Raw genomic sequence first — 23,585 nt, forward strand, 5'->3', positions numbered from 1 at the left:
ATGTAGTAAAAAATTATAATATATTTATTCTGTCTCGTACAACTTTAATGCACATGTATATCTTCATAATTCGTTGCACTATTATTATCATTGTAAGTATTATTTGATTTACGACCTTTGAATGTCATCATGATCTGTGGTCCTTTCAAAATGTGATACATTAATGCCCAGCTTATCTTCATTGGTAATAAGCTATAATAAATAATAATATAAATAACTTCAACATACATATGTATATACATCTTGTATGTATATATACATACATACGTATGTACATTTATCCATAAATATGTATATGAATAATATATATTATATGTATAGATAAAGCACAATTAATGTATGAATATATATACATGTATAGAGGAAAGGCCCCTATTATGAGATACCGAATTCATTTTGGATAAATGCTAGAAGTCTATGGGTAGAACTTAAAAAAATAATAGGTCATTTTGAAGGGAATTTAATAAGTTTTAAGATAACGTTATATAAAATTTAATTAAAATTCCATTTTTTTTCAAATTAGCGAAATGTAAAAAATGAGCAAATCACAAATTCAAAAAATTGTGCTCCTAATATGAGATGCCCCGAGAAATCGATAGTAAAACGCAAGATATATCAATATTGCAACTAAAAAACTTTATTTCATGTTTCTAAAATGCAAACAAACACAGCCAGGGTGCGTGAAAAATAAGCATGCGAGAGATTATACCCAGAACTCATCTTCAGGTAGTTGGAATCAAGCATCGCAGAAATAGACACTCGACGTTCATTCCGGTTGTCCTTTTTATTATAGTACAATAACATTTACTCTTTAGCAACGATTTTCACTATGACATAGGAGCATGGGTTATTTCATATTAGAAATACCCTGGGTATCTCATATTACGATTTCCACGCCTTATGGTTATATGATCATCAAATCTAACTTTTGTAATTAAACAATTCAACATATCCCGTATTTTTCTATTAGTACGACCTTACTCTATCACTACATGAAGAATTTATTGTCAAATATTTATTTATTAAATATTAAACAAGATTTAAAGGCTCATCTCTTAATGAAACTTGAAGATATCAAAATTCTAAAATCTTTTTTTACAATGACTACAGACATGATCTAATAATGAATTTTCTACTAAATAGTTTTCAATCCAAGAGCAATAAATTCATGGTGGAACCAATAGATAGCGTTTATTAGTTTAGCAGAAATGCCGCTATCTCATATTAGGCGCCTATCTCATAATAGGGGGCTTTCCTCTATATATAGGGGAGAGCGGTCTAAATCGGACCTGCAGTTTTTGCTCTCTATAAGGCGTAAATAAAGTCCGATCGTAAAATCGAAGGTGCTATTGGATAGATCATTTAATTCCCTTCATTTTTGCTTTAGACCATTTTGACGTATCTCTTACCTTTGTTGAACTGTAATGGAAAATGTAAAAACGTTTTTTCCGGTCAGATTTGGAACCAATGGTTCCAAATCGGACCATCCCCTGGTTCGAATCGAAAACTCCTATTTTTATGGATTTTTAGATAAAATTTTTTAATATTTTAATGTATTTTTCTTAGTATTAAGTAAAAACGAGCAATTTGAGTCAAAGATAAACATTTTTTCGGAAAAAGAAATTACTGACTGTTTATATTATTAGAATTGAAATCAATAAAACTCAACTAATCCGAGTCTGATGACTCATGATATTTTACTGATTTAATTACTTGGATCAGATCTGATCAGCTGATCACCGGTACTACAACCAGGCCTATAAGTTATTCACTGTACTGTCCGATTTGGACACGGATTTAGACTCTCCCCTATATATATATATAATTTGCTAAAACACCCGCGATTACTTCTTCAGCAACATATTCTGGTTCAAGCATTGGTATCAATCTGTTTGAAGATTATTTATTATAAAGTATTGTATGTAAATAATTGAATAATTGTCTTTCCAGTAATTTTTTTATAACATATTTTCACGAACCTAGGTTTCACTCCGTTGAACATTCCTGTATTAATGAGGTAGGGACAAACTAAAGTCATATGAATTCCTTCGTATCCATGCATCTTAAAATACAGTGATAATAAAATAATAATTAGTAATGTATGTAAGAATGATGATACGAAATAATTCACTTTACTCGATAATTATAGTCTTACATACTTTGAGTTCGGTGAAGAGACTCTCGTGACATCCAATGGCGGCGAACTTTGTCGCAGAATAATCTGTACACTTGTAAATTCCTAAAAGTCCAGCAACACTCGCTATTGTCACAATGTGACCATGATTATTTTTTATCATATCTTTCAAAAATGACTTTGTAATCTGTAAAATAATGCTGATAAAATATAAGAATTGGAAGTATAACAACTTTTGCAAAAAACTTAAAAAACGCAAATTTCTTTAAATACTCACCCAATAATGTGACAAAATATTCACTTTAAAAGTTTGTTCAATTTCCCAATCGGGCAATTCCATGAAAGTCTTCCCGTACACGTATCCAGCGTTATTTACTAACAGACTTACCTATAGAAACATTTATTTATTTAATAAATTTTATTATTTTTTCCTGATTAAGTATTTAAAAACTACCTAAATAGCTAAATGCAGTGCGTCTTACATATTGTCGAAAATCGTTGCAGCAATTTCGATATTTAGGACTAAAGACGCTTATCGAGACGAATTTGTTATACGAAAATTGACACAAATGTGCGACTGCGTGTATCATCGGTTGCGTGAGATATTGATGTGGTAGTATATAAAGATATGTCGATGCGCGAAAATTTATCCAGGAATGAGGGTCTTTAATAGTATCTCGTTGGTGGTTTAAGCAACGTTTACTCACATTTCCGATTTCGATTTGTACCGCTTTTACAGTGTGATACACTGCTTCTTTATCACCTATATCGCAACAATACGTCCAACATTTTCCACCAGCTTTTTTAATCTGCTCTGCTACTTCCGCAAGACCTGTATTTACCATTTATGAATATATTTACGCTTAATATATATCTTAATATTTATCGGAAAAAAAATTAAATTAAATGTGCGATTATCGAAAATCATACAGACATATTCGGAAATATTCCATTCACGTTGTGATTGACTACAGCAACCGATGTCTATAGAGTTTACCTACTGGACGAATGTCGTGAGTGGCTTGTATTTAATCGATATAAAGTAACCGGGCCCAATCTGAGCCCTTTTCCAAAGTGGGTCACTCGCTATTTGTATATAATTATATGATTAATTTAACAGTTGACAACAAAAAATAGTAATTCGAGCAGGCGATCCGTACAACTCGATTGCATCAATTCATAAATTATATTATTCATTATGTTTGCGTAAAAACAGAAAAAACTGCAGATATATCGTGGTTGTGATGTAACATTCAGTAAGTAAATAATTGCTTTCTATAATTGTGAAAATATGATCATTAATTTCCATAGTTCATGTTATTGTAGCTCTATATTCATACTTTACAACACTATATTTAGTTTATATTTTTGTCACAATGTTTTGTTTATAAAGAAAAGGAATTCTTTGTATGGTGATAGTAATATGGGCCATATCCGAGCATATGCGTAAGTGTGACATTTGTCACAAATATGTTCATGAAGATTGTGTAGGATTAACTAAAAATGATAAAGGGTCTTTTATTTGTCCGAACTGCAAGTAAATCTTCATAAGCATAGTTTTAAGAAGGAGAAGTTAACACAGATATTCAATGTTAAAGTTGCTAAATAGGTTTTTTTTAATGTTTATACATCAATATGTTTATGCAATAAAATGATAAAAGTAACGTTGAATTACTTTATTTTCCATATTTTTAATATTTTCATATGAAAAAAGGAAGACGTATACACAGTTCACGTTGGGTACATATTTTGCTAAGGTGCCCCAAATGCTACCTTTCTTTTAAATCTCTATATAAATATTTGAAGATGATTCATTTTTTTTCAATTTCAAAAATGTTTCCTCTTTCGAACGTGACCATTAATTTTCAATTTTGACCTTAACAAAAGTTAAAAAAATTCTTAAAGCTTAGGAGGTCATTCACATTGGACCTGGTTGTCTTATATATCATAAAGATAGGCTAACGACTGTTAAGAGTACGTATCAAGACCATCAATTTTCTCTCTCTAAATAAGATTTTACTCCAAAGAATTTAGAGAGTTAATATCTCGATATAAGCAGTGGTCATTCAGTTGTTGGCACCACTATGTTATAGAAGTTCTGTCAGTGTACACTTAATTTATGAGAAATTCATTGTATTGTTTACGTCTGAGAACTGAAGTCATGTATTATCAATTACACTGTGTATCCGATTTCAATCTTTAAAATTTTGCAAAAACCATAGTTTGATTATGTTGAGGACACGACCATTTATTATTTTCCTAAGGGATTTGACAAACCTAGTAAGAAATGATTGTTAATTCGATTTCGAATGGATGTCAAATCGACGTTGAAATCATCAATTCGACGTCGAATTGATGTCAAAATTATTAATTCGACGTGGAATCGATGTTGAAATTATTAATTTGACGTTGATTCGAGGAGTTATTTCTGTAACTACACTACTCAACAAAATTAAATCACCTGTTCCATCCTGCACAAATAGGCAAATTTTAAGATAGAAGAACTTTGTCAAAAATCATTGTATCAAGATGTTAAAAAAAGCATTTTAATGAGCATTTTAACAACTTAAAATTTCTATTTTTCAGGGCGGTACTTTAGAAAATGGTCTTATTAATATTTTATGGAGTTACACAACATAAATAAAAATGCAACAAATCTCAAAATTTTTTTACAAAATTTGCAAAGTTCCCCGGCGCGAATAAAAAATTTTACATAAATACGATTAAAAGTATTTGAAAGATTGAATCTTTACCTTTAAGTCTTTACCTTTTTTATTCAGCTCTGTACAATTTTTTTCACCGAGTTTTTCAACATTGAAGCAAAAATGATCTTTTTTACCTAGAAAATTTGACTAAAAATTTTAAAATAAAAAAAATCGATTGTTAAATTAATAATTTCTCCCCAAGTAGAATTTTATTTTATTTTATTTATTTTTCCATATTTCAGTCATAATAACCAAAGTTTGCACGTGCTCCTATACCTATAGTTAAAGGATTATAATATTAAATATTTTCATAATATTTATAATAAATCTTTATAATCTGTGCAATATAAGCCCACAAAAATATTTACAAAATATTTTGATAAATATTTTATAAATATTAGGTGCGCAACTTAATTCTCGACCTTTTTCATTGAACTTTGATACTAATTTATAAAAAGTCGAATAATTACCTAATCTTCAAAATAATCTTCCTCGTTTTCTATACATTTGCGCCATTTTTCGGGAAACTGCCGAATTCCATTTCGGAAAAAAGAGGATTGTTTTAAATTTATAAATTCGATAATACTTTTCTCGACATTCTTGACATAAATGAAATGAATATCAGCCTAATGATGTTGTAAGGATCTAAAAAGATGATAATCTGAAGAGGCGAAGTCTGGAGAATATGCAGAGCGCGGTAAAATTTTCCAGCTCAAGTCGGTGATCGTTTTCAAAGTCGTTTTTGCTGTGTGTGGCCGCGCGTTATCCTGAATCAAGATAACCTTTCTTCTTCCCTTGCCGGTGTAAGGTCTTTTCTTCTCCAATGTGTCACTAACACGAATCAATTGCTGCTGATAACATTGAGCAGTGGCCGTTTCACTAGGTTGGAGCAATTCGTAATGAACGACGCCCTGCTGATCTCACCATATACACAGCAACATCTTCTTGGCGTGGATATTCGATTTTGTGGTACTATTCGAAGGCTGTCCCGAATAAACCCACGATTTTCGCCTCTTTGGATTATTGTAGAGGATCCATTTATCGTTGTAGGTCACAATCTTGTGCAGAAAATCCTTCTGCTTGAATTGGGATAGCAACGACACAGCAATATCATAAGTGTCTACGCTTGTTCTCAGCTGTGAGTTCGTGGGGAATTTAATGGCGCTCCTTTTGAATTCTCCCCAGTTTATGTAGACGCTTAGAAATGGCTTGCTTTATTCCGAATTCCCGTGCGAGCTCTGTCTGTGTGCGACAGGAATTCTCTTCCAAAAGTTGTTCCAGTTCCTTATCGTTGACTTTCTTTGGCTGTCCCGGATGTTTTTCATTAAGGTCGAAATTTCCACTCTTAAACCGCTGGAACCACTTTTTATAGGTACTGTAAGAAACAGCATCCTCTCCCAAAGCCGAACAAATCATTTCCTGTGCTTCAGCAGCACTTTTTTTTTAATTGAAAAGCGAAAAAAGGCAATGCCTCAAATGCTGCTTCTCAAACGACATTGCTTTTAACATTGTTACGACGCGAGGTGTAACTAATTTAAATATTTTCACGTTTATAATTTATTGCGTTAGGATGCAGCGGTTTTCGTATTATCCCCCCGCTGTCACCAATTACGTTACGAACTGTCATGTCTCATCCCGCCGCTGTCGCCAGAAACGTCTCGAATTCTTATACAAAGTTAGCTAATAGTCATCGATCGTATATTTTAGCTATTTTAGCATTATATTTGGGGCCGCGTCGCTGCTGGATGCGGAGAAAGAGACGGTCCAGCGCGGCGAACGAGCAGGATACTCGATTGGAAGAGTGACGGAGTGTTTACTAGAGTAGGAGAGGTATGATCAGAATGGGAGCGTACCTCAGGTTGAGCGGCAAACCATGAGACCGTTAGCGCCGGTATCGCATGCTACAGGAGTCCTTTTATAATTAGTAATCTGTAAATATTGACTCAAGATTTCAAATCGACAATTACCATTTTCTTGTAGTGAAATTTAAGATTATTCTTTGTTAATATGTGTGTGTGTGTGTGTGTGTGTGTGTGTGTGTGTGTGTGTGTGTGTGTGTGTGTGTGTGTGTGTGTGTGTGTGTGTGTGTGTGTGAGATAACGTAAATTATTTAACTGAATAATTTATGAATAGTTTGCTGAAATTGTCATTAGCGTTAATACTTAATTTAATTTAATTTAATTTATTGTGTAATGTGTACAAAAATTGTGGTTGCAGAGAAGAAAGCTAAAACAAACATAAACTGAAAATATAATACAATACATGTGCACAAATGGTGAGGCACCAGCAAATCTGTTGTTCTAACGCCTGCCAGCAAGAGAGTAATAAGATATAATCGATAGATGTTGAAAATTTCATACTAACAAATAAAATGCACAAAAACTGAAATACAATCTTTATTACAATGAATGGAAAGATAATAATAAGTGAACAATACGCAAAAACTGTATACAGCTTTAAATTACAATGAAAAGAAAGATAGCAGTAGATATAGAATAATACATGACGATAACAAATTAAACATAACAGCGACGTAATTGCGAGAGAAATAACTACACACTGCAATTTAATTTTGTATTCTTCCATCTTCCTTCATACTTCAACAATCCATAGAAGATAGGAAACGAGCAACGGCCAAACGAAAAGAGGAGAGAGAAGAGGAAAAGCGGATAAAAGGGGATAGTATATTGTATAACTTTACGACAACGTAGGAGAAAGCAGCGCGAAATTTGACTGAGCGATGCGTGGGAAAGGACAAGGAATCATGATAACGAGTAGGGTGAGAGTCGAATGGAGTTCAGAATTGAGATTTAAAAGATTGCGAAGGTAGGAAGGGGTATTTGAAAGAAATACACGAAAAACAAGACAGCAAAGATGAAGAATGAAACGCTGATAGATCTTTAACCAGCCAGAGCGAGAAAACAAAGGGGATAAATGATCAAATTTGCGGGCATTGTAGGAGAAACGAAGACAGGAATTTTGAATGCTCTGAATACGAGATAACAATTTTTAGGTTAAAGTTGGACTTACTTTAGTGAACGATTATAATTGTAACAAATATCAAATTGATTAACGTTCATTTAGCAAGAAATTTATGATGGATCCGAGCAATTCAAGCCGTTTCATCACTTCATACCCTTCGGGAGGGGATGGAAGAGTGGATTGAATAAGAATAGAATATAATGCCATATTAAATTGAATTTTTATTTAATACGGAACTGGCTGACATGCTGGTTACATTGAAGTTGATACGGATCCCTCGTTTGGTCATTCTATCGAAAAAGTATTTTTATTATGTTACCGACGCGGTTAGTTAACTAATTGCATTAAAAGAATCGTTGAAGAAACAGACAGTAATGGAAGGAAGAATTGAGCAGCTCCTACGAGCGCGGTCAATTCTTAGAAAGAATGGGCTAAGCAGTTCCTACGAGCGCAGTTAGTCCAACTGGGAGGGGGGTGAACTGAGCAGCTTCTACGAGCGCGGTTAGCCTAGGAGAAAGGGGAAGGCTGAGCAGTGTTTGTAACAAGCGCGGTTAGCCCGAGGGGTGAAGAAAAATGGGAAGCTTGAAATAAACCATGCGTACTTGTTTTTCTTGAAATATGCTTTATAGAGATATTCCTTCTGTTGATCCAATCGCAGAGTAATCTGACAGAACTATGACTCGATCAAATAATGACAAATGACGCTGGGCTCGGTTTTCGCCCCGTTTATATAGGCATCAGTCGGTGGTGCTCATGAGTCGGGAGGAAGAAGGAGCGCGAATTTCCCAGAATTGGGTGTACGTGACAAATGTGAAAAAAAGGACTTTTCCTCTCGAAATATTAGTCATACCGGACTAAAACTCGGCATGATTGCCGCGAATTTAATTTAAAACTGAGGAATCAAATTAGTTCTGCGTTAATTAATAGAATTTTAAAGTTATTAGCAAATTAAGTTTTGGGTCCTTTTCCGTGGTCCGCACTGCTCCTTCCTTACTCTCGATCGGTCGGTGCTCGCTAACGCGACTAATTCGCGTTTACTTATTCATTTTAGGTTGGTCACGATAACCAAACAATAGTAAATTAAACAAAAAATGTATTAACTATAATGCGAGACTTTTAAATTAACAATATTCTCAGCCAGAGCGGCTAAGGTCTCACTGAGAATACGGAGCGACGAGCAACACGCGCATCGCGGGCCGTGATTGGTGCGCGACAGCTTATTCTTATTTCGAAGGATTCTAGGCGTTGAGGCGTTTCGAACAGATTAATTTTCGTAAATCTCGTGTAGGACAGTAATGATATAAAAGTCATAACATATGGAAACGATTCTTTAACTCCACGCGGAATTATCCTGCCTAAAATTTCGTCGCAACGCATCGGCACACGGCACGTGCCTCACAGGTGCTTCGATTGGCTTACGCGGCACGCGTGTCACGTGGTGTCAGCACGATAGAATCGCACGCCGATTAAGTTCTTCGCTAGGAATATCCGCAATTAAACAATTAGAAATCCGCAATTAAACAATTAGAAATATTTTAGACTGATGACGCAAAACCAAATAATGAAAATAATTCAACGCGAAATGAAAAGACAAACAAATAAAAAAAACAAAATTATATTTCTACGGAGGGCAAGACGTAACAACACTTTTTTTTTAAGTTAGTACAACCGCCAACAATTACAGTGCATTTGAAAGCTTAAAGATGGCGCTCCAATATGGCTATATGGCGAGAAAGATATGTAAATTTAAATAAGTACTCATCGATTGAAGTTAGGGGCCGAGAATTAAATTGCGCACCTAATATTATGTGCTATCCGGATAATAATAAAATATGAAAAAGAAAATAAGAAATTTACAATCTATAGTAAACGTATAATAGATTATTAACTGTGAAATGATTTTTTCTGAAATTAAGAAGAGCCAACGTAATAAAACGTAATTGTACAGGTATATCGCTGTTATTAAACTGAACATCATGAGTAGTGTGAAGATATATATAAAAAATATTAGAGAAATAAAAAACATTAGTATATTAATCTATATTCGTAACTATACTATACTATGATCTTATAAAATGATATTTTATGTAACCACAATATTATGTCATTTTTTATAAATAAACAAATTGCATATGAATTTATTTAATACATAGTTCTTATTATATTATCTACGTCTGTGAACAGGTTGAAATCAAATACAAGAGATTTATTATTATTTAAAACCCTATTAGGGGAAAGTAGGAGAATTATGCGCACTTAAGGAAATCCTAAAGTCTCTTGTTTTACCACGTAAGCACGTATAATTTTTGTATAAGAAATACTTTTTTCTCTCTTTCATCGATTTGAAAATCCTTTTCCAAGATTAAAGTATACGCATTAATTCGTGTCTGGAAAGTGGAGTCTATTACTATCCCAGTATCCGGAAAAAGATTGAAATAGATTGAAATAGATTCATTTGGTCATTGCTGAATACAAATTTTTGATTTTTTAAATCCATTTCAATCCATTCAATGCTTGAATCTATTTTAATCCATGACTTGGAATTGAAACTACGGGATTCCTATTCCTTTCAATCAAAAAAAGTTTTACGGAAAAAATGAGCCACGCAATTCGTTTTAATCCATGACGTGGGATTGAATCTACAGAATTTGTATTCCTTTTAATCGAAAAAAAGTTTTGCGAAAAAATGAGCCATGCAATTTATTTTAATCCATGACGTGGGATTGAATCTACAGAATTTGTATTCCTTTCAATCAAAAAAAAGTTTTACGGAGAAAATAAACCATGCAATTCATTTTAATCCATGACGTGGGATTGAATCTACAGAATTTGTATTTCTTTCAATCGAAAAAAAGTTTTACGGAAAAAATAAGCCATACAATTCATTTTAATCCATGATGTGGGATTGAATCTACAGAATTTGTATTCCTTTTAATCGAAAAAGTTTTTCGAAAAAATAAGCCATGCTATTCATTTTAATCCATGACGTGGGATTGAATCTACAGAATTTGTATTCCTTTCAATCAAAAAAAAGTTTTACGGAGAAAATAAGCCATGCAATTCATTTTAATCCATGACGTGGGATTGAATCTACAGAATTTATATTCCTTTTAATCAAAAAAAAGTTTTATGGAAAAAATAAGCCATGCGATTCATTTTAATCCATGACGTGGGATTGAATCTACAGAATTTATATTCCTTTTAATCGAAAAAGTTTTTCGAAAAAATAAGCCATGCTATTCATTTTAATCCATGACGTGGGATTGAATCTACAGAATTTGTATTCCTTTTAATCGAAAAAAAGTTTTGCGGAAAAAATAAGCTATGCAATAGGAATAGGATCCAACACATAGAATAGAAAATGATGGAATAGGATCCTACACAAACGATGGAATAGGATCCTATGAATAGAAAATGATTCAATTCCTTTCTATCCATGTGGATAGAAAATTATTCAATTTTACCACATTCAATTCCTTTCTATCCATATGCATGAATCAAGAATTTTGATTCGAATAAATTAAAATAGATTAAAAATTTTCAATTTATTTCATTTCCTTTTCGGATACTGGGTACGTCGAGTTCTTAGAATTAGATTTAGACTTTATCGCGACGAATTTGTTATACGAAAATTGATACGTACGTGTGATTGCGTGTATCACAGGTTGCGTGAGATATAGTAGGGGAGGCCGAGAGACTAAATGTGGATTTACTCGAGCGTCGTGGGGACCTATTGGATTGTGAAGATTAGATGCTAAAAAGAAAAAAAGGTTATATGATGTATGCCGTTTCAGTGGTGGGGGGAGCGTGTACAGGCTTTACGGCGTGTACAGGCGTGTACAGTACTTGAGCGTGTCAGATATTAATAGTGTAAGCGACCCATGTGTTTCTGATAACGGATAAATATTAATCTGACGGTTTGCGTGGTGGGGTTAGCTGTACGAAGGGGTCAAAAAATCTTTTTTTTGCAACTTTGTGACTCTCCCATTTCCTTACGTCACGCTGAAATCGTTAGATTATTGAAATGTACACTTTTCTACATGTAATTAACACACCATACCTTAATCTGACGCGCTCGAGTTAGATACTAATTTGACGGGCTCCCCTGGACCCCCGGCTCTATATAGAGGTTTAATATGTGGTGGGGGTACTTATTAGGGTGCAAGCTTTCCCCCTTTATGTTATTCTGACGCGCTCGAGTAAATCCCAAAATCCCCGCTTGGCCTCCCCTACTAATATTGCTGGGTAGTATAAAAAGACATGTCGATGTGCGTAGAGTCCTTATAATAAGAGTCAAGATATGAGGGGCGACGCCCTCGTGATTGGTCGCAGCAATTTCTAGGCGCTTTCGATGTGTTAGTGAATCTGTTAATTGGTGTGAGCAACTGTTTCATGGTGTAGTAGTACAAACAGGCGCGAACGCGTCTATTTGTGCCACGCGTTATTTGTGCTGTTTCCGGCCGGCGCTCAGCAATGGCGTCCTTCCGGTCTTATGCCTTGACTCTTATTATAGGGACTCTAGATGCGCGGCGTCCGGCGCGACCTTTGGTGATTTCGTCGGAGTTCGAGCTTTACTTTAAGATCCCCTTAAGGGGATCCTAAAGATCTGTATTACCGACTAAACACGTATAATTTTTGTATAACGAATAAATAACGAATACTCTTTTTCTCTTTCACGGATTGGAAAATCCTTTTCCAGGATTAAAGTATACGCATTAATACGTGTTTGTGAAATGGAGTCTACGCTGAGATTGATCAAAAATTTCGAAATCGATATATTTTTTACCATTCCTTAGTGTAACATGGCATCTCAGCTGTCAAGTCGTGACAACATTTGCTTGATATGAAAGCTTTGCAACCCGAACGTACGAAATAATAGTTCCCAAACACGTAATTTGCACAAACATACAACGTCGCGTTCTTAGAATTAGATTTAGACGCTTTATCGCGATGAATTCGTTGTACGAAAATTGATACGTATGTGTGACTGCGTGTATCATAGGCTGCGTGAGATATTGCTGGGGTAGTATAAAAAAACATGTCGATGTGCGGCGCGCGGCACGACATCTAGTGATTTCGTTGGAGTTCGAGCTTTGCTTTAGGATCCCCTTAAGGCGATGCTAAAGCCCCTCTGTTTTACCACATTCCTATTCGGTGGGATTTCTCCGTATTGGATGTACGGATTGCAAAAGTATTATTACTTAAATTATAGTACGCACACAGAGGATGTTTGCTACACTGGATTTTATGAGAAAATCGAAAAAAAATTATAAAATTTACTTATTTTTGGCTCGCACAGCTGTCACCTCGGATATATATTTGCTTGATATAAGAGTTTTAGAGTCCATATCTTGAAAATAAGCGGGCAGCAAACATCACATTATTGAAACGAACGATACCGAATTTGTAGAACTAAGATTGAAAGTCTAGAAAAGATATATTCCCACCGAATAGGAAATACGTGTATACAGATGCTTTGCAGAGACTGGGACTGTCAACAGAGCCGAAATTCCGTGTAGTAGTAGTTGCGCGGTCTTGCGATAGATGGTGCTGGCATATGTTAGATAAGAACAGATGTATGCGTTTGAGTAAGACAGAATGATATATATTATATAATATAATGTAAAAACTAAATCAAAGATGTCGTCACTATTATCGAAATTGGAATTTAAAAAGTCTGTACTATCGACCTTTATTGAGTTGGATAATCGGTTTAGCATCCCCTTAAAGGGAATTTATTGGTGTAATGTGATTTTTGAAGTTGAAGTCAATATAAACATGGAAATACAAAGTATAAATATTCTTCTAACAATATGCATTCTTATATTGAACAATTTTTCATTCGATAATGTTGTATCTGGTAAAAAGTAAAAAAAGCAAAAGCGAAAAAATTTTTCGTGTGTTGGGTAATTGTGCGTATGAATTGAAAATCGTGCGCAAAGCCAAAATCGTAAGAAATAAATATAAAATTAATAAAATAAATATTTCATGGAAAATGTTTCATGGAATGTTGGTTAGAAAATGAAAAAATATATTATTATACCAATGTTAATATAAAATTAATATAAACTTTGAAAAAGTAATATAAAAGTTGGAAAAATTAATTATTTAAACAAAAATCACATATGTAATTCTCAGGGTCATCAGTTCCACTGCATTGTTCATGGACTCATTTAGAACACATGCAACATTGAAATCACCCAGTCGACACAAACTAAAAGTAACATAATGTTAATGTTATAATTTTGCACTCTACAATGTGTAGTACTTACTCCTAAGGAACACAAAAATCAACAAAAAATCAAAATGACTTAATTTTAATGCTTAAAGTCAATAAACAGTCAAATTTTGTACTCAAAAATCATCATTTTCACGTCAATGTACGTTTGATTTTTTTTCAACTTGGTGTGTTTCTTGGGCTGTTATGTAACACTACACTGAAAAAAAAGATTGATTGCTGCAACAATTTAGATAATAAAATATGGCATAGCATTTTTATATGCCTGCAGCAACCAGATTTTGGTTGTAGCAGTGAATTTTTAGTTGCATTAGCCTGTCGAAATCATATACTGACATTGCGGATAGGTTAATACAACTAAAAATTTGCTGCTACAACCAAATTTGGTTGCTGCAGCCATATAAAAATGCTATGCCATATTTTACTATCTAAATTGTTGCAGCAATCAATCTTTTCTTTCAGTGCATGTATTATGTTACATTTATATTATGGAATACGAAATTACAACATTAATATCATGTTACTTTTAGTTTGTTGACTGGACAGAGTTCCATATTTTCCGAATTTTTCGCAAATAGTACACTTTTCATTGAGAGGAAACTTTGAGTTGTCCATGCGCACAATTATTCGCCGTGAATTGATTTGATAAGAAAAACGATTATTCGAAGACTTTATAACTTAACTCAACGAATAATAGCTTAAAAGACGCGCAAAGAATTTTTGTAAATTATTCACGATTAAATAAACAGAATAAGAATACGGACGTATAGTCTTATTTTCTGAATGTCAAAATTATGAAATTATGTAATTTCACTTTTTCTCACTTTTGACACTAACTACAGTTTTAAACCGTATAATTTATGGTTATATTTTAAAAGAGTTATTTCTAGCTCAGAAATTCCGCTGTGGTGGTGTTTTCGTTTGTCGGGAAAGTGCCAAAATGCGTACAATTATCCGCTGCGCATAATTATCCTACTTTCCTCTAATTTATGTAGACACACGGACCACCATCCGATGACCTTGACCTTGACATATGTTGTCAAGGTCATTATCCTGAGTGACTTTCAACAGCCATCGTTCGTTATTCGTTAAAAAGTTATTAACAAAAAAAGTTTGAAAAAATAACGTCTTATTTCTGCTATACATAATATTAAAAACTATTCTATATGCTTTCTTGCTTACGTAATGGCTTCCTATGCATAGGAAAGTCTACCCCATCACCTCCTCCCTGTCAAGGGGCGCACGACTTACACGCGAAGCGACTTTCACCCCACCTCTCCCCCTGCCAAGAAGCGCGCGACTTTCCATGCGAAGCGAAATCCTTCCCCTTGCCTCAAACAAGGAAAGGTACAGAGGTATACTTTTTAATATTAAATATAGCAGAAATAAGATTGTATTTTTTCAAACTTTTTTTGTTAATAACTTTTTAATGAATAAGCGACGGCTGAAACCTGTTGAAGGTCACTCAGAAGGATGACCTTGACAACATATATCAAGGTCAGGATCATCGGAGGATGATCCGTATCTCTGCATAATTACCAAAACCCTTAACGAGTACAACATTAGCTTATCACCCATTATTAATTTGGAAAATTGGCAATTTATCGTCCCCATTTCGTCACTTTACCCACCGTTCCTTTCATCTACATATATGTACATGTTTAACATTTCAATTAAAAAAAAGAATCATTATTCATTTGGAATAACTTGAATAATCTCTTACCATTTTTGTTGATATCCCAAACGATTACATGAGCACCAAGTTTGGCAAATTTGATTGCGATTAGTTTGCCAATACCACTAGCACCACCAGTAATAAGAGCAATTTCACCCTTGATTGATTTTGCTCGATATCGGCGAGGAATTAACATTAACACTACAGCTTCGGTGAAATAAACTATTGCCAGGCCGATAAACAGCAATAAATCGTAGATTATATGTACACCTTTCTTCAGAGTCATCATTTTATGACCTAGTTGTCAAAAAACGTTGTAAAATTGTTTATTATGGTTATCATTTTTTAATATCTTTACCCCATAATAAATGTAATATTTTGTTGAAATAATACATGATTACATGATTAATTAATAATATTGTTGAACAAAAAATGACTTTTTTCAAGCACAAAAACAAAAATACTTATTTCCTATAGAATTTCTTCTATATACTAAATACGATCCTGTTTATTATATATTGTTCTACAACATCGCAATTTTGAAAAATTTGTTATTAAAATAGTAAAAAAGAACTATTTTAATATAGGTTCGGATTTTCTGTACAAATTTTAACAGTACAAAGTTTGTCCCAAAAGTATCCGACTTCTATCTATGAGAAAGAGCCTACTTTGGAGTGCTATGGACAATGTCGCCTCTGATCTATCGAAGTAATGATCTTCTTCCAACGGTCCACCTATTTCCAAAAGTAATCCTGGAAGTCATTTTTTGTAACAGCCAACAGCTTCCTCATTGTTGCATTCCAAATCATTTGCTCTTCAACAGATTTTTCAATTTAGGAAATAATCAGAAATCACACGGGGCTCTATCCCAGACAGCACAGTAAAATATATTTAAAACGTACATGTTGGACGTTTTGGACATATTAAAAACATCCAGATTAGATCCATGGATATTTTAAAAACGTTTTAAAAACATCCAGTGTTACTATTTTGGACTTCTTAAAAATGTCCATTTTAGGACGCAATGGACTAAAACTGGACTAAATTAATATTAATCAAATTTTAGACCATAATCAAGACACAAAATGATTCTTATAGATATTTTGTCGTTGAAAATTTTTAACACAGATGTCCATGAGACGTTTAAACATCCTGCCAGCCATCCCCTCCACTATCCAGTGAGAAATGATATTTCGAATCGATATCGATTTGACATCGAAAACATTTATCAAAATTATATCAATTTAAAGGTCCATTTTGATTTGATCTTGTCCATGATTTCGAATACTTATTGATACTAAAAAATTCACCTGAAATCTTTCTCATATTCATATATTTGCCATCCAAACAAATCTTCAGTAAATTAATATCAATATCGACATCGAATTGACGTCGATTCGATATAAATTCGATATAAATTCGACATGACTGATTTCTATGAATACATTTTAATTATTTATAGAAATAATTATTTCTATAAATAAATAAAACGTACACTGAGAGAAAAATGTTTGGTATTTGTAACTATAATTACATATCACTATAATTATGATTATTACTGCTATAATAATAGTAACAGTAACTATGTATATAGTTCTACCAAATGTTCTACAAATGTATATAGTTGGCAACCTAAAATGACTATAATTATAGTTGTTATAACCATAAAATAGTTGAAATTACCATAAAAATGATTCAAGTGACTATAATATAATTTTATAGTTATATTTGGGGACAACCATATTTTTTATGGTTGTCCCCAAATATAACTATAAAATTATAGTCACTTGAATCATTTTTATGGTAATTTCAACTATTTTATGGTTATAACAACTATAATTATAGTCATTTTAGGTTGCCAACTATATACATTTGTTGGTAGAACTATATACATAGTTACTGTTACTATTATTACAGCAGTAATAATCATAATTATAGTGATATGTAATTATAGTTACAAATACCAAACATTTTTTTCTCAGTGTATTTATTCATAAAAAAATTAGTTATATCGAAACGCTACAAATCTAACTTAACCTGCGCTAATAACCTTAATTAACGCGCGCAAGTCTCCGCAATATATATATATAATAAAGGCCGCTTCTCAAAAATTTGCTTAAAAATCTTTTCTATAATCAAATAATCAAGCTATATATACAGTGACGTGCAAAAATTTCCGGCTAGTGACATTTTGTACTTTAATTTATTTGAAAAAACCTGATAAAATTTTAATCATTATTATCGGTCGGTATATCGGCCGATAATGATAAAATTTTATCAGTTTTTTTTTTATAAATTAAAGTACCAAATGTCATTGGCCGGAAACTTTTGTACGCCATTTGTACATACAGTTTAAAATGTAATTATTTCAACTCACGGTACGTCGAAAAGGGATCGAAATTTTTAACTCCATCGATGTTTCAATGAGATGCGCCGTATGCATGTATCTCGTCGATGCGTTTTGATGCTATCGATATCGATTTGATATTAGCTTTCTCACTGGATAGAGTCCCTAGAGTACTAGAGTCTGGCCTTCCCTCCATCCTCTCTTGTGATTGGCGTGCCCACACAATGGCAGTTCCAATCGAGAACGCACATACATTTATATCACCAATTGAGAGCAAACATTTCGGACATACACGCCATTTTTAGGGCATGGCTAGACTCTATGGTTTTCTAGGGACTCTACTTTCCACTGGCTTCTGACTGTACGCTGGAAGCAAAAGATTCCAAACTGCGAGAAGCAAGCTATTGCTGCTCGATGCTTGCCGCTTGCTGTCTGAATTAAGTTTTAATTTGGTAAATTTTCGTTACCGGAAGTAACAAAAGTAAAACTTCTCGATCTTAAAAAAATTTTCACTTGTCAAGTCACCGAAAGCAACACGTCGCGAGCAGATTTAGAAAATTTTTTGCATGAAATGAACATTTTTTAAATGTCCAAATGTAAATATACTTTGTACGTTGAATAACGTACGTTTTTAAAACATTTATATTAAATCCATGGACATTTGAACCAAATTGGAACCAAGTCTGGATGTCCAGTAGATGTCCTGTGCTGTCTGGGATCTGAACTGTATAGGAGTTAGCTAAGTTGGGATTGCCGTATTTAGTAAAAAAATCCTGAATCAGATGAAATTAATGACCCGTTCGGTCTCTGTGAAGCGACGCTTGGAGTTTTCGACGCTCACACAATTCTGCGTACCATTGTTGACTAAATAGTTATTGGGTGTGATGTTGCTTGGTGGAGGTATTTTTCAAAGTTCCCACTAAATATTGAATGCCTGTTTTCCACGATAGAGAGGATGCCCAAGGACAAAGATAGTATATGCAGAGGACGGATACTTTTGGGGTAGACCTCATATGTTATTATAAGTTGAAAGAAAAAAAAATTTCATTTAAACATAGGTTCTAAAATACTTTATTAAAAAGTTATAACAAAAATATTAAATGTATAAGAAACAATTTTACCTAAGTTTTTGATAGAATAGAGGAAACCTTTATATGAAGATTTTTTTTATTCTCGCAGAAAAGGTAAGAAATTCAAAATTACATGTACGTCAAGCTTATATTGACATGGGTGTACTTTTAAATGCCAACTTAGGTAAAGTTGATTTTTACGCACATTAATTTAATGTTTTTATCATAATTTTCAATAAAGAATTTTAAGATTTTATGTTTATTTAACATCTTTTTTTATTTCAACAGATAGAAGTTATTATATTAACTAAAGTTATCATATTGTAATTTGTACGGAAAATATTGAGATTTTCACTATGTATGCCTCGATATTTTATAATTACAATATAATGTGTTGAAAAAGTTTTATTTAATTAAAATTAAATATATTAAGAATTTTCAATTCTCTTAAAAAGGAGTTTATAAACAGAATTCTATTAACGCTCCAAAAACAATGAGAAACGACAGTAGTAGGGGAAAGTGGGTGAATTGTGTGCACCTAAGGGAAATTTATTGTCCTGGAATGGATTTCCGAGTTCAAAGCAATATAAGTATGGAAATAGAAACCATAAACATTTTTCTACCATTAAATATCCTCATATCGAACAAATTTTCAATCAATAAGGTTGTATTTGACCAAAAGGAAAAAACGGAAAAGTGAAAAAATTTCTCACATGTCGGATAATTGTGCGCATGGATTGGGTAATTGTGCGCGAAACAAAAGTCGTAAGAAATGAATTAATTGTGGAATGTTGACAAAGAAATCAGAAAATATATATATTTATTATAATGCATTATAAATATATGTATATTAAATATATTTTAAATTTATATTATATACAAAAATAAAATATATATTAAATATATATTATATATAATATATATTATACAGTATATTAAGAAAAAATACAAAACTATAATAATAATAATACACATAGACTTTGGCAAAATAAAATGGCAAAATAGAATAATAATGTCAAGAAAAAACGAAAAAATTAGTGCAAGTAATACAGTATATGAAGATGGGTAATTGTGCGCATTTCAAAACGCTTGCGCACAGTTGCCCACCGCGACTTGACTCGGTATGAAATATGATTACTTCAACAATTTCTAACTAAACTTAATAAATAACAGTTCAAAAGATGCACATAATAACGTACTTTAATAACGTAAGCAACTTTAAACAAACAAATTAAAAATACGGATTTATCACCTTATTTTCTGAATGCTAAATTAACAAGAAAAGATGTGATTTCACATTTTTGTATTTCTCTGGCTAGCAATGTATTTACGTCGTATCTTTTGTAGTTATATTATAAGAGGACGACCTCCTGCGTAAAAATTTCACTACAGTGATGTCTTCATCTATTGGCAAAGTACCCAACCAGGATGCGCACAATTATCCCACTTTCCCCTATATATTGATTTTATATATATGTTTGTATATAAAACATCCTAAATTTTTGTAGAACACAGTTTAGGAAACGTATATAAAACGTATATGAACTAATAAGTGCTACCCATGGATTATACTTTCCATTCGATTACTTTCCATGTAACTTTCATTCTATCGCGTTTTTTTGTTGAATAATATAAAAATAAATTTATTATAAACGTTAAATATAATAACGGCATTAAAGCAAATGAAAAAATATATAATTATAATATTTTTTAATATACTATGAACGCATAAAAAAATTCGAACGTTTTTTTCTGTTTTAATACTGCAGTAGGTATTGCAATTTGGCATATGCTGAAAATATTTCATTAATCGACAACTTGTTATAGTAACGATTTTTAAACCTATTTCAAATCTATAAATTGAAATAAGAATTTATAATAAAACTCATAATTTTACCACATAAAACAGGAAATACTGAAAAATTTAAAATATGCCAGATGTTTCCTCTAATTCGAATATTTAAAATATTTTTCATTTTACAACAAAATATAAAAAAGAAAAGTTGTTTGTTTTGTAAGTGCAAATACTACACAATTTCTAATTATAAATATAATTATAATAAACATAAAAATTATATTTTTTTTAAATATCAAAATTCTTTCCATTTTGTAAATAAAATTACATAATTTCTTTTTGTATAATATGGTGCCTCTAATTATTTTGCATGTAAATGTATCAACATAGAGTTATAAAAAAAATCGATAGTTTACAAAATATTTTATAATTATATACTACTTTATTTCGGTATGTTTTGACGATATAACATATCTCATAAACTAAACATTTTTTGATAATTATATCTTAATACTTTTCTGCACAGATTAAGATGATTAAATTGTATTAAGGTACTAAGAAAATAATTGTTATAAAAAAATTTATAATTTTGTATGATAAATTGCATATTTTGTTTAAAAGCAATTATATATTTTCTTCACCAATTTGCAAGGTATTTCATATTTTATGTCAAAAAGTGCCAAAATAAAGTATAAAAAATATCTTATAAACTATTGATTTTTTGATAACTCTGCCTTAATTTTACATTCAACTTACTTGCCTTACTTTTACATTTAAAATAATTGGAGGAATCATATTATATACAAAAAAAATCCTATAATTCTATTTAAAAAATGATCTTAATATTTAAAAAAATATGATCTTGAGAAAAATCTTCGCTTACCTTAATATTTATAACGTACAATATTTATTTTTAATATTTTGTTGTATCATTAAAAATAACAGAAATATTTTAAATACTTGAGAAGAAACACCTTGTATGATATGTGTATAAAGTACCTACATAAAATATCGAAATATATGTATAAAATATATGAAATATCGAAATACTCGTACATATATATATAAAACACGGTATACAAAATAGTAAATTCTCAGAATTGAAATGTGAATTATAATGTTTAAAATGAACTTTATATTATTTACATTTGTTTATTATTATTAACAGCGTTTCTCGCATAATGAACCTGAACATTTAAATTTGATTAAGAAATAAAGACATGCATGATTGATACAATTTACATATTTATATCTAGGCTATTTCAAAAATGCAAATTTATCCTTAAATTTCATTTAAATTTTTGTATCAAATCTTGCTTTGCCAATTTATGTTTTCGCAGTAATTTATAAGAAAGTATTCAAGGATTATGACGCTTTAGGTTAATTCATCATCGATAGTTGCTGACTGGTGAAAGCCAGCTAGTACAATGGAAAGTTGTTACCTTTTATCTAAACTTCTAGTGATTCATAAGAGAATGAAACATTAAATTTTTATTTATGAATTAATTAAAAATTATATAAATCATCATAAAATACATTAGAGTTATATGTATATATAAATATACTATATTTCTTATGATCAGTTTTCATTTTATATAGTTTTGAATTGTCTTCTTTCTTGTAACAGAATGTTATTAATGTATTTAATACATACTTATTAACTTTCTTTGCAATCAAAATATTGTAATAAACGAAAAAATATGCTTAAACAGTAATAGTAGTATAATTAAATAGTAATTACTTAAATATTATTCTCTATTTATATATCTTGAATATATTTTCAGTTATTTAATCTTTTATTTTCTCATAAAAATATGTATATTTAAAACTTATTTTAAAACATATATAATCTTTCAGTCTCGCAATGCTCACAATAATTACCTTTCATTTGATGGAACATCTAAACATTCAATATTAGATCTCTCAGCAATTCGCGTAGCTTTGCAGAAGTTACACTTAACAGTTTTATACAATCAGCACCAATGATATACATAAATAAATATTTTGTATTAAAGTTTTATCGTATTTATTTTATCCACTTTCTTGCATTATTTTCTAAATAAAGTAAATATATGTCTATGCTTCGCAATGCGCACTAGGTGACCGGCAAATGTTGACTGTGGTTTCTAGTACGCCCGAATTACCGAGCGTATCGTGGAAATGTCAGGTAGTGAAGTCTTAGCTATAGTACAAACGTTCCGTCAGGACTATGGAGACAAGGAATATAACTGGAGAGAGTGCAAGAATGCGAAGATATAAAATTTTTATAAAGAGAATGTTTGTGAAAATAATAGTTTAACAAACTTTACGTTGCGATTATCTCTTTGAATGTAAAATGTCTAAACTGTTCATGAGATATATATTGCCTATATAAATATCTATGATGTTAAAAAAATAGCATAACAGAGAATTTCGCGTACTGATAATTGTACAAACATGATGTACTCCATCATTTCTTTTTAAGTTTATTCAGAATATTTTATTCAGGTTATATTCTATCTAACTTTTAATGCTAAATGAGGATTATTCTTTTTTAGAAAAAAAAGGAAGAAAGGGAGACAATTTACAATTACACTCTCCGTACTTTTATTTTTCTCTGTTTAAAGCATAGATACTCACTTTATTTTAAATAAATACAG

General features: G+C 31.7%; 1 protein-coding gene and 1 long non-coding RNA gene across 2 annotated transcripts; one reads left to right on the forward strand and one right to left on the reverse strand.

Annotated features, from left to right (window-relative positions):
- Window positions 1–33: 33 nt before the first annotated feature.
- Window positions 34–23,070, reverse strand: LOC108770647 (estradiol 17-beta-dehydrogenase 11). The gene is given in 8 exon segments (XM_018522323.1): window positions 34–217; window positions 1,794–1,888; window positions 1,980–2,062; window positions 2,160–2,321; window positions 2,412–2,522; window positions 2,842–2,966; window positions 15,783–16,031; window positions 22,828–23,070. Coding segments are annotated over 8 exon segments (1,017 nt in total). The 5' UTR covers window positions 22,847–23,070; the 3' UTR covers window positions 34–44.
- On the forward strand, window positions 4,554–19,837 carry LOC108770648 (uncharacterized). The gene is made up of 3 exons (XR_001940606.1): window positions 4,554–4,564; window positions 17,673–17,678; window positions 19,662–19,837. It is a non-coding gene; the product is annotated as an uncharacterized LOC108770648 (long non-coding RNA).
- Window positions 23,071–23,585: the final 515 nt, after the last annotated feature.

The sequence above is a fragment of the Trachymyrmex cornetzi genome, unplaced genomic scaffold (genome assembly GCF_001594075.2).
Source record: "Trachymyrmex cornetzi isolate Tcor2-1 unplaced genomic scaffold, Tcor1.1 scaffold130, whole genome shotgun sequence".
NCBI lineage: Eukaryota > Metazoa > Arthropoda > Insecta > Hymenoptera > Formicidae > Trachymyrmex > Trachymyrmex cornetzi.